This window comes from Lissotriton helveticus, chromosome 9 (assembly GCF_964261635.1).
Source record: "Lissotriton helveticus chromosome 9, aLisHel1.1, whole genome shotgun sequence".
NCBI classification, from domain to species: domain Eukaryota; kingdom Metazoa; phylum Chordata; class Amphibia; order Caudata; family Salamandridae; genus Lissotriton; species Lissotriton helveticus.
In genome coordinates, this window is record NC_136070.1 from 661,033,313 (window position 1) to 661,046,587 (window position 13,275).

Here is a 13,275-nt window from a genome sequence, read left to right on the forward strand (position 1 = left end):
TATAAGAGCAGCTCTTTCCCCAAGACATTTAGACCTTATCCAAGGTATTATGTACGTCGATTCCCAGGTGATCTCTCTCCTCAGTCGACTCCGAAGTACATGCAGTTTGTCAAGTGATCCCGCTCATTCCAAGTCTCTGAACTCAAAATTGTTGTGCAAGTTGCAGATGTACGCCAAAAATACTACAAACAGAGTAAAAGAGCTGCCTGCAAGCTCAGATGCTGGTGTTTATCTTTATTAAAGTTGCCAATACAGTTGTAGCAATAATGTACAGAAATACAAAATTAAGATGGCGAGAAAACAAATCAATTGTAGAAAAAGGCCAACTAAAAAGCAGCCCAAAAAATATAAAGAAGCCCAGAGAGGCATCCTTCCAGCTCAAAAGTGAAAATATTCAGAGGAGCATTAACAAAGCCCAGAACTACAATGAAATACATTTGTCGGTCTTGCTGTAAAAGGAAATTTCCACTTTTGAACATGAAAGCAAACATAAAGGGGGGTACAAAGTGCATAAAGCCGCTTCAAATGAGTTTAAGTGTTGGAATTAACTGACACAAAGCACCAGAAATCCGTATAAGAAAGTGAAAATAAATGGCGAGACCCAAGCACGCTCAGTAGTTATGACAAAGTGATCAAATCAGGGTAGCTATATATCATCACTTTCAGTCAAGATGCCCAAGAGTGGATACCTCCCAATCCCAATAATTTAGATTAGATGACACATAACAGGGCTATGCAGACTAGTCCTGCATCACCACCAGCCGTTTACAATCGGCCACAACTTAAATGTACTGCATTGGGCTACATAATGGCAAATGCACAGTGTATCTTTAAACCATGATATACATTATTTATGGAAAAATATATCAGTCGCTAGAGATGTACAAGGTTAATACATTTTATGACCAAGCAAGCAAAACAGCAGCAGAGCTGAACAAAACAAAACGTGCTAATAGAAAGGTAATTCAAAATCCTACAACTAAGCTAAATAAGCAGGTTCCTCTTATGCTAGAAAAATTAATATATTACTATTTACCCCATTAACAGCCCTCTACCCTTAACTTCACTCATGACACAAATAAACCGTTTGTGTTCATATTGTTTATTCTTCATTAAAGGCAGCTTTGATTAGAATTTTGTAGCAGTGAAAGGCCCCCTCTACTCAGTCAAGGGTTTTGGAGTGCTGCTGTGAGACAGCTGTCAAAAGCTTTTAAACATGGTGTGGGAAAGTGCCTCTGAATGGATCTCTGAAATCAGAATGATAATGTTGCTGCAGCTCGGACGGTTCCATTCTACAACCAGTAGGTTGCTTTTTCCGTCACTCCAACATCCAGTCTGTTAATAAGTCAGAATAACTGCCTTGCCAACGTTTAGGGGCACCTTCAGTTTCATCTAAAGTCGGCCATTCCACGTAGAAGCATTTACCTCACGTAGAGGGTTGGTGTAGTATCCTAGAATTTCCAAAATAGCAATGTGGTCTTAAGGTTTGCTTACCAAGTCCGTTAATTTCTCCTTTTCTGTCACTTCACATCCAGAATATTTGCAATGGAGTATCAGCAAGCTGAGGAACTTATGTAGGTAGTCTTTTGGCAGTAAATAGAGTCACTGAAATATTCTATAAAAAACTGGAATTGAACACGTTTGAGACAGATGTGCATACCAAGATGCTAATTTCCTACAACTCTTATTTGCCTCATCCTCAAGTGTACAATTGAATCAAAAAATGCTTGGAGAAAACTGCGTGTACTTCCTATTTTATTTGTACAACAATGACGATGCATAAACAAGTCTACCACACAAGAGATGAAAATAGATGCAACAGGACTTTTAGTTAGCTCTACTCAGCAGACGATACTTTTCAATTGTATGTAATATTACAGTAGGTACCTCTCTCTCTCTCAATTTGTACCTCACTCTCCCATCTGTAACTCCTTTAACCCCAGAATTTCCAAACTCACGTCATAGGATTACAGAAATCCTCAGTATGTCTGAAGGGAAAAGGGATGTAAAATCTAGAAATGGTTATCTATCAAGACACAATTTAAGACAGACATCAAAAGGGGCAAGGGCCATGCATCCCAATAGTAGCTCCCTCATGATAAGGCTGTCTCGCAGCTCGGGGAGGCAACGGCCCCCTCTCTGGATGATCCAAGACTTAAGAATGAAGTGTCACTGACCACACAAGAATGAAAATCCAAATAGGATTTAGGAAGGAGCACAACTTTCTTATCCAACCAGTGCTTTTTCTGAGAAGGGAACCAGATTGGCAGTAAATTAACCAGGATGGAAGGAGGGATTTGAACAATACTGACACAGAACGGTTGCATTTTAGTAACCGAATATGAAAGACAGCAGGACTACACACTCACCTCCTGAGATGCAGGGTGCACTGATGGAAGCCCCACAAACGATCAAGCACACGTTTGAACCGGAACCATCATTAATTTGACCTCTTACAGGGCCCTGACCAACGAAGAATGCATAAATGTGTGGGAACATCACAACCTACCCAGCTAGCTTTACAACTGAAAATATTTATGGAAAAGAGTTCCTCTTTTTTGGTCACGTAAACAAGAAAATGCATTAATAGCAATCACGTGCCTGAGCGGGTGCCAAGGAGTTCTATCTCAATTTGAAGCTAAATTCAAATTGTACTACTACAAATGTCATGTTATTCTGCTCTTAGAAAACACAATTCAGCTGTGCCTAAAGCAAAGTATAGTAGCTTCAGTTTTTTGGTAAACATAAAACCGAAAATAGCATGCCTTCTCATACGAAGCTTATTGGTCAAAGAGCTACAGATGTAGGGAGGCTCTACAGACCAAGAACCTCAGAACAATAACCCCAATTCTGGTGCATTAAGATCAGTAATGTAAGACTTCACTTGGCTCAAAGAATTCATTTTAGTTCAGACTCTCACACCCCCTACAGTTCACGGTGCAGCACCCTTTCAGTTATCTAGATTCTGTACAAGAACCAATGCAGCGCTCAAGCACTGATTCTCAGCTGTTGTGGTGTCTGGGTGATTATAACACACAAAGAACTACAACTAACAATCACCATAGGTTTCCTCCTAATGCGTTATTTAACTTATAGATATCTATGTATTTTGATGGAAGGATTCAGAATTACGCATCACACATTAAGGCACCCATACACTGGGGGATGGTGGACACGTGTTTGTCCAGTCCACTATTCAAGCCACCATCTTCACACTTTAGTATTAACAGCAGCACTGCACAACGTTCGCTCCATTCTTGCATTAGAACTATCTCAGGAAAAGAATAACTATGTTGCATGGCCTATACTGAGAAGCAGATGCAGCGGTCTGAAACAGCTCTCCAACTCTGGCATTCAGGATCCATTTTTGCTACTTTTTTAAATTGTCCTGAATACATCTTGTTGTTTCTTCTAACAATGTTATCACCTGAAAGAAGAAAGATGTGATGCTCCTAAATCCCAAACAGCAAGACTTCACAGGACAGGTCCGGCATTACAAACGCCAAGATGTACACTGAGTTTCTGACTACCAGCAACTATTAATCCCAAATCATTTTTTTACCTGCCTGATATACACTGACTCAAATGTTTGAGCCATTACACATCTGCTTTTGACCCTCTCAGAAGAATAATCATGTTCATGGCAATGTAGATTTTGCCTCTACCGAAGGCCACATTAAAAAAAATTCTGGATGGTGCGTTTTAGGTTCTAACAAAATAGTTGCTTTAGGTGTAAAATGAGTATGTTTGAAAGGATAAAGTGAGTCCAAAAGAAGAACATTTTAATTGGTCCATCATCCGAAACTTTAAAAAAGATCACAGATCAGTCTCTGTATCCAATTGGATTTAATTTGTGTTTAATAAAACAGCACTAGTGTTCCTACCAAAGCTAAACAAACGTGGTAATGCAATCAATCCAAGGTGAGTGTTCTGTTTGGGCATTGTGATTCCTATTGTAGGATGTGATGACGTTCTTGGTTCAAGATGACTGGTATGGTTACAAGAACCATGGAAAAGTTTAAGTTTTAGCATTGCTTCAATTGCGAGGGGTACGTCATTTCCTTTATCATAACATATCATATGTTAATAATCATATGGTGATTATAGGAGTTATTAGTAAACTAAATTGTAAAATAGTAAAAAAGTGAAATGACAGTTGGGTGTTTAATTAGAGTAGTAATCTTGGCTCAAGTGAGATTTTAAAAGCCTTAATGTCTTACTTTTAGTGAGAAAATGCTGTTAATAGGTATTTGAGTTCCTTTCTGTATGAATGCTTCATAAGAACAAGAAAGTCTGGTCCCCAGTGCCAGTCTGCTCCGAAAGAATCAAGCAAGCTGATTCTGGGTGTATATGTACCACAGCTATATGAGGAGACACATGACAACTTGGTTTTGTGTGGGGGTGTGGGTATACACTACTGTTTGACATGTCTCTGTGCTCAAAGAGAACTTGAAAATCTGGTTACACTTGCTGTGTTGGATCTGTGAGACTAGACTAAAACCATATCTAGCCGAATTCTTCAAATTTCTACTGCTAGTGGCTGTGTCGATGTACTTCAAAAAGTTGAGTTCTGGGAGAGAATTAGCTCCACCTAGGGTGAAAAATCATAAGTTGTATTTGGAGCTTAGGATCCCTTAATTTCCAACTCACGCACTAGTGAATACACAAGTGTGGCTGCAGCAGTTCTGCTTTTATCAAATGAACTGCAGGTCACTCTCCCTATCTCTCAAGTAAGAAGTGCACTTGCCATTATACCCCTGTCATACTGAACTCGGTTGTGTTTCACCTCTCATAAGAGTGCAAAGCAGTAGGACTAAAAAGTTTGAGACACGTGAGGAAGAACATGGAGCCCTTCACATATGGCTATCCTTCTCTCTTCATTGCCTACAGGACAGATCTGCAAACCAGACACATACAAGGAATCCCACTGATTATCTGCTGTTCCATAGCATTTTTTAAATGCTATAAACCTGTCAAGGAAGAGAGCAACAACTTCTTCCCCTACACCACTACAGACAAAATATGACATGCCCAATCAGATGCCTAACACAGGTCCGGCAAGGTTACAGCAATATTTTAACTTGTCAAACAAATATAAAAAGCTCCAACCCCTTCCTCAGACACCCAAACATCAGTAGGAAATATGAATTCAGCACTATCCAATCTTACCTACCGACCAACCAAAATTTATTTACAGTTTAAAGAAAACATGGGAGAAAATGACCAACCAGGTCTCACCATTAGAAAACAGACCTCTCAAACTCAGTAGCCCAGTGGCCACTGACGTATAGAAGTCCAATAGGCATGTTTCCTTCTTCATGATTTGTTTCTTCTCCTTGGTCAATCCTGCCGCCTGCCCAAAAACACAAGTTTAAATCAGTTGAAGTTTAAGGTGAGATTGAGGCCCACCAAGAGAGGGAGGAGGGAGACACAGAGGAGCATTGTATGGAATGGAAGGAAGGTTAAGCACTTGGGACAGACTGGGTATTCAGTCAATATGCTCTTCCTGTCTGTCTGTGTGTGTGAGACACGCAGGTCCAGGTCTAACCCACTGAAGGGCAAACAAGAATGAATGGAGGATTCTTGGGGCTTGCACCATGAACAGGAGAGCCTGGACGGGCTTGGAATTCGGTGCGTCTTCTCTCCTCCCCCAGCAGCAATCATGATCCTCCTCCACTGGATGGCTCTCCTCAGCAGCAGCCCCCACCAGATGACTTGACTGGTGTGCTGTCGATCTTCAGATTAGTACGATCGCCGCCAGCAGTGGCGCCCGGGCCCATGCGCTTCTTGATCTCTGCAGCCATTGTCATAAAGGCCTGCTCCACATTGGTGGCATTCTTGGCGCTGGTCTCCAAGAAGGGGATCCCAAGGGAGTCTGCAAATTCCTGCATGAGAAAGAGGAGAACAGAATCAGTCTGGGAGGATTGAACATCTGCTCCTTCTAACAATTCTTCTCCAGAAATTGGCTTCCCAATAGTTCTGACATGCCAACTTAGAAAAGGACAAGGACTAAGCTCCCCAGTGGGGGAAAAACGTTTGGTGGTTTATAATCAACCTGCAGCAATTGCAGACGTTAACCCTTCGTATACGAAAATGCTCGTTTATTTTGCACAAACAGAAAATGTATTTTCTTGCAGATATTAAGGTGCCATCACAGTTAGACAGAATTTCTAAAGCAGAGATCTTCTATCTTACACAGCTGGTATTACTACAGAGCTAGCAGCTTTGCCATCAAGGCAACTAGCTCATCAGAATGTAAGGAAAGGACACTGGCATTCTTGGACACTGCTCCCTTTCATTAACAACTGGTTGGGTATTGTCTGTGGCAACATACAGTACCAGAAAAGGCTACTTTAAAGGGAATGCTGTCCCTAAGTGTTCGAGCTATCCCTGCACAAACAGTACTCTGCGAGCATGAGCTCAACGGCTCACCAGCTCTTGCACCTAATTGCTACACGCTTTTACAGACATGCAGGGTTGTAGCATGGCATAGTCTCTAGCAGAACTCCTTAGTGGTTGCTGTATGAAGGGAGATCAAGGTACAAAATACAGAAACGCCATGAAAGGTTATTTTCATACTCAGTCACAGTTCTCTTTGCCTGCCATGCTAATTTCTATTTCGGACCTTCTAGTCAGAGGAGATCCTATTTCTCATGCGAAAAAAAAGGAGCAGGAAAGCAGGACACAAGGCTCCATGAAAATATATATACGGAGGGAGCACGTGGAGGAGCACAGTTGCCCAAACAGTGTCTACAATGGATGCAGAAAACATTTACCTGTGACAATAGCCTTGCACTTTCGAAATATTCTAGCCTGGGGTCACCAACCTTTTCTGTAATAAGAGCTACGTATGTTGAATTAAAATCAGCCCGAGCTACGAATAATATTAGTATTTTGATATTGAACACAACAGTTTAGATGACATTAGTGGCCACAATATGCAAGATTACATGCAGGGGTCATCTCAGTTCCCCCAGTCAGGGTTGCCAGCAGTAATGTTAAAATCTGTCAATCTGGAGAGCCTCTATATGGGTAATAAATAACACAATTATCTGCGATGCTCTGGTGCCAAGATAATACCGATAGTAATGCATTTCTCAAATGTCACATGATTTTTCAGTCAAAGATCAGGTTTAAATATATTTTGGTCATTTTGCCATTTTCTATAAACATCAGCTCGAGAAGGCACTCTCAGTTTTGATACAAATATATTAATTCAACCAAAACAAAAGCTCCAAATGTAGTAGGCTGGGCAGCACACAGGAGAGCTACTTTGCAGAGGGTAGCTGGAGAGTTATCGGTTGCTCACAAGGTACTCGTCGGAGAAGCCTGTTCTAGAATCAAATGCGCTGCATTAGTCCACTATCTCGTGGGGGCGCTCAGAAAAATATTCAAAAGCAATGTGTTGGCCTTACGGACGCATATTTTCCTTGATGGTTATATGTGAGTTCTCTTAATAATTGAAGAAATGATGTTTATGCAGTACTATTCACCAGGGAAACAGGAAAGCATCCTGTGAATCTAAAATAGTCTCACTTGCGAAACTAATATTACAGCTAAGGAGCAATGTTTCTTTTGCAGCATGGAGCTCAATCTAGAATCGCATGCTGTGCATCAACAGCAAAGCTGTACCCCTCCTAGGTTGGCGTGTGTGATGTCCGAGTATTTGCAAACAAATATTGTAAACCTGCGTTCCCCCACTATTCCTTCTCGTCTTGCCTCTACATCGCGGCAACAATGTTTAGTAATAGCGTGCATAAATGATCAGTTACTGAAACATTTCGACTACAAGGAAGTCAAGTCCTTTTTAGGTCTCGGGGAGAGTGATGGGGGGGGGGGGGGTCAGTCTGTGAACCTAGAAGGTAATAGGAATGTGCAGAGACACTGTAGTGCAAGGTTATAGCGTTAATAGATGTTAATGATAGCGTTGGCTAGGGGGTGTATGGATTAATTACCAAGCATGGTATTCCTACATTGCATATTTTCATTTATTAATTGAAAACAGAATGAGGAAAGAAATGCCATGTAAAATTACAATAATTTATTCTGTAATTCTTCAATATGTAGAATGGTTTGTGGATTTCTGATACAATGGTGTAATCTACAACAGTTTAAAATGGCAATAAACAGAAGTTAAAAAAAAATGCAGAAGCATCAGTCAACAAGTGTTTTGCCCCTTAATGGCACGCAGGCCTGGGGCTTTTTCAAGGCTTGGAGGGTTTTGAGAAGGGGGAATCATTCTCACTGCCAATCCTGTTCTTGCAGTATGGTAAAAAAAATCCTTTGTATCCCTAGTATATGAGGAAAGGTCTATGGATGTAGCTGAATATCGATATATTCACCTACACGGGAGCAAATTGAGTTGAGTCCGCCTATTATTGGGCATCCTGGTGGTGGAAACCTCGTTTATGCATTTTTGGTAGGAGATAAAATAAATAAATAAAATAAAATTATTTTAGAGGTTTTATATAGCGATGGCTGGACCCAGAGGTATCAGAGCGCTTTACAATTGTAACAGAAAGGTGTTTAAATACAGGTACAGTGTGTATAAGTACAGAAAGTTGATTCAAAAATAAGCATTCTACCACATAGGATAAAGGTTACACTAGATGAAAAGTAAAAAACAATTGCTAAACACAATAAGATATACAATATAGAGGTCGCAGTTTGGTGGGAAGGTTCGATAAAATATACCTAGGAGCAAGAAGGACAAAAAATGTGCAAGAAAAACTGAAGGTCATAAGGTGTAGTAAGAAACGGGAGGTAAAGGAGAGGCAAGGAGGGGAGGGAAGGTGATAAGATTGAAGGGGAAGGGAAGGAGAGGGGGGGCAGGAGGGAGTTCACTAGCCGTAGGCGGAGCAGCTGGGTGGGGGGATGCTGAGTAAGGCGAGGCCACTCGGGAGGTAGTTAGATAAAATGTGTCCGTGGTGGATGTTCAATATGTAGTGCGGTTTTCTCTACAAAGGTAAGCAGTTGTTGATTATACCACTCCTCTAGTTTATTTTTAAGTTCGGAATTCATATCTTTGGTGAGATTATGTGAAACTGCAACAAGTAGGTTCTCCCAGTTGACTTTCGCTTTTCTTATGTAGTCAGCCATGTGTAAAATTACAATGTTGCCTCCTTTATCTGCTTTCTTTATTATGATATCCGGGTTGTTCTGGAGGTCATGTACGGCCTGTTTCACATCACCAACACTGTTCCTGGGTAGGAATTTGCTTTTCCTGTGGTGCTGCAGAGGAGCATTGGAGAGAACATGACAGGAAAAAAAGCAGAATAAAAGGGTATGAAAAAGGAAAGTAGAGCAGTTATGTCTGCATTGCACAAGTTACTTACCTTCGGTACCGATACATCTGTAAGAAACATTAGTTAGTTAGATTCCTTACCTTAGAATATCCCCAGGCATCAGGCTGGATGCGGAAAGATTTTTCGTCAGCAGTACCCCTGCGCGTCGATAGGCGTCGTCTGCGGCTCCGCGTCCGTCATCGTGATTGCCGGGATGACGTCGGAGTACTTAGATGCCGCCCTCGCGTGCTGACATCAGTTCTGTACATAGCTTTCAGCGCCATGAACGCAGAGCCATGCAAGGAACAGACACTGGTGCCATGAAACTAGGGCCCTCAAAGGGATGACCTTAACCCTAGATATCGGTTCGCAGAATGGGGAGGATGGGTGGGGCGGTAAGAAATCTAACTAACTAATGTTTCTTACTGATATATTGTTACTGAAGGTAAGTAACTTGTGCATCTGGAAGAAAGCCGTTAGTTAGATTCCTTACCTTAGAACAGACACCCCTGCAATACCAACCCCAGTGGTGGGTCTGCGAACCAAGATCACACCAGGAAGCCCTGGAGAACCGAACGGCCAAAGAAGCCATCCCTCCGGACTTGACTGTCAAAGCAGTAGTGCTTAGCAAACGTGTGCAGCAAGGCCCACGTAGCTGCCTGACAAATGTCCAGCAAAGGGACTCCCCCGTCCCAGGGCAGCAGTAGCCGCACTGGCCTGAGTGGAATGGGTGCGCAGCCCCTCAGAAGGATCCTTTTTAGCCAAGGAATAACAGACCTTGATGCACAAAAAAACCCACCGAGAGATGGTCCTTTTGTGCACCGCCCGTCCCTTCTTAGCGCCCACTTACCCAACAAAGAGCTGGTCATCCATCCGGAACTGTTGAGTGCGGTTCAGGTAGAATGAGAGCGCACATTTTGGGTCCAGACGGTGGAGCCTTTCTTCCTCTTTCGAAGGATGCGGAGGCGGAAAGAAGGTGGGCATGGTAATGGTCTGGCCGATGTAAAAGGCAGTAACCACCTTGGGTAGAAAAGAAGGACGAGTCCTCAGAACAACTTTGTCCGGATGGACAGAGAGGAAAGGAGGCTTAGAGGAAAGAGCCTGGAGCTCACTCACTCTTCTGGCAGAGGTGATGGCAACCAGGAAAGCAGTTTTGAGAGTCAGAAGACAAAGAGGACAGTTATGGAGTGGCTCTAACGGAGCACACATCAGATAGGTCAATACCAGATTCAAGTCCCACTGAGGTATTACGAAAGGAACAGGAGGAAACATGTGAGAAATGCCTTTCAAGACGCTAATTACAATAGGAGACTTAAAGAGAGAAGGCTGATCAGGAAGCCTCAAGAAGGCTGAAACAGCTGAATGATATCCCTTGATGGTGCCCAGAGCAGAGCCTTGCTGGGCCAGGGAAAGAAGAAAGAGAATAACCTCAGAAAGAGGGGCGGAAAGGGGATCCACAGCCTTTTCTGTGCACCATGCCACAAATTTGTTCTACCTGCAGGCGTATACCATTTTCGTGGAGGGACGCCTGGCTGCCAGAATTACATCACAGACTTCAGGAGGCAAGTCAAATGGCATCAACTGCCGCAGCTCAATCTCCACGCATGGAGGTGGAGGCTGGACAGTTTCGGGTGGAGGACCGTCCCCTGCTGCTGCGACAGAAGGTCCTCCTGAAGAGGCAGTCGAATCGGGGGATCGATTGACAGACTGAGTAGCTCGGGATACCAGTATCTTCGTGCCCAATCCCGAACACAAGAATGACTTGGGCCCAGTCGCACCTGATCATCTTCAGCATTCTGGGCAGAAGTGGTATAGGCGAAAAGGCGTATAACAGACCGCAACTCCACTCTTGACGAAAAGCGTCTCCGAGCGAGTGCCGCCTTGGAAACTTCAACGCGCATAACTGATGACATTGCGCATTCTCTTCGGTGGCGAATAGATCTAACCAAGGCTCTCCCCACTGCTGAAAGAGACCTTGCGTCACATCCGAGTTCAGCCGCCACTCGTGATCCATCATGCACAGACGGCTGAGTTCGTCCGCCCTGGCGTTCAGAGAACCTGCCAGGTGTTGAACCACCAGGGTGATGCCCTGATGTTCCAGCCATGTCCAGAGGCGCAGAGCCTCCTGACAAAGGGTCCACAACCCCACCCCGCCCTGTGTGTTGCAATACCACATGGCGGTGGTGTTGTCCGTGAACACCTGCACAACACTTCCCCCGACAGAGGGAAGGAATGCCTTCAGTGCAAGTCGGATCGCCCGCAGCTCCAGAAGGTTGATATGGAGACGGGACTACGCCGGAGACCAGAGGCCTCTGATCTCTGCCTCTTCCATGTGGACCCCATCCCAGGAGGGACGCATCCGTCACCACTACGTACTCCGATTGGGGTAGGGAGAGGGATCTGCCACTGACTATCGCCGCCCGTGAGCCACCACTGCAACTGTCCTGCGGTGCCTTCCGAGATCAGGACGTGGTCGGACAGGTTGCCCTGATGTTGAGCCCACTGGAACTTCAGGTCCCACTACAGAGCCCGCATCCGCCACCTGGCGTGATGTACCAGCAGGATGCAGGAGGCCATCAGACCCAACAGCCGTAGGGCCATCCTGACCGAAACTCGGGCTTAAGGCTGAAACATCGGAATCAGAGCCTGAATATCCCGAACCCGCTGTTCGGGAGGATAGACCCGAAACTGCGCCGAGTCCAGAACCGCTCCAATGAAGAGGAGCCTCTGGGAGGGACTCAGATGTGACTTCGGCACGTTGATGGAGATCCCCCGCAAATGCAGGAGGTCGGCGGTAGTCTGGAGGTGGGAGACGACTGCTTGGGGCGGGCCCGCCTTCAACAACCAGTCGTCGAGATAGGGGAAGACTGGAACCCCTGATCTGCACAGGCGAGCTGCGACCACGGCCATCACTTTCGTTAACACCCGAGGGGCACTGGTGAGGCCGAAGGGGAGCACGGTAAACTGAAAGTGCTCGTGGCCCACCTTCAACGGCAGGCAACGCCGGTGGGCCATCAGGTCGGGAAAGTGGAAATAAGCGATTATTGTTATTTATGCAACCTGCAGACGCACTACGTGTGTTTAGATCTGATACAACAAGGTGGCTTGTTTGGTGGCACAGGTCCAAGACATGAGTTAACTATTTGGACATGTGCTTGAAATGGGTAGAAAGGAATGACCCAATGTACACATATGGGGAATATTGTTGCAAATGAACTATACTGGGGATTTGCTGGTCTATTTTAAATGATAATTTTAGCTGTTTTATGTGGTTTCAAAGAATCTTATCTAGACAAATATTTCATATACTGCTTTTTAACAACGCTCAGAATCTTGAAGCTTTTTATGATTTAATCACTATTGATGTTATCGAAGTTTTAATATATTTTTTAATGTATGATGCGAGATGTTTTTCAGAAGTGAATGATCGTATAGATCGAATAAACTACTACTAATAATGCTTTATGGTGCCGTTGTTCTGTAGAAACACACTGAATAGATAAACTAATCAGTATGAAAGCACAAAAACTTGCGGCCATCATGGATGTCACAAACCTTGTGGTGCACAGGCTGAAAGTGTTAAGGAAAACACCCTGTACCTTTCTGCCTCTGCACCTCCCGTTGTCTCCCCTGCAATCTTGGATCTTGCTATCAGTCCACTCAACCCACTCTAGGAAAGCCACTGTCAACTATAAATGACAACTTTAGACTCAAATCATTTATTAGAATTTTCAAGTATTACGAAAACAATGCCAGCAAAAGACCTTGTGTTTCTTGGGTAGTACAACGTCCTTAAGTATGTAAACACAATAATGCCATTGTCGAAATGGTCAACAATCCCAAACCCATCCCTCCCCCCACCCACCCACCCTCCACTCACTACATGGTTAGAAAATAGACTCTGCTCTGTCTGTACAGGAGCTTAGTGCTACTCGGATATTTGCAGTGAGCCCATCTCAGGTAAGCGCAGAAGGCGGAGACATCTAGTGCA

General features: G+C 43.9%; 1 protein-coding gene across 1 annotated transcript in view; it reads right to left on the reverse strand.

The window, feature by feature from the left end:
* Positions 1 to 219: 219 nt before the first annotated feature.
* Positions 220 to 13,275, reverse strand: part of RAB1B (RAB1B, member RAS oncogene family) — a 140,571-nt gene continuing 127,515 nt past the window's right edge. The window contains exon 6 of the mRNA XM_078660750.1: positions 220 to 5,885. Within this exon, the coding sequence (XP_078516876.1) occupies positions 5,691 to 5,885 (195 nt within the window). The 3' untranslated portion in view covers positions 220 to 5,690. The remainder of the gene's footprint in view (positions 5,886 to 13,275) is intronic.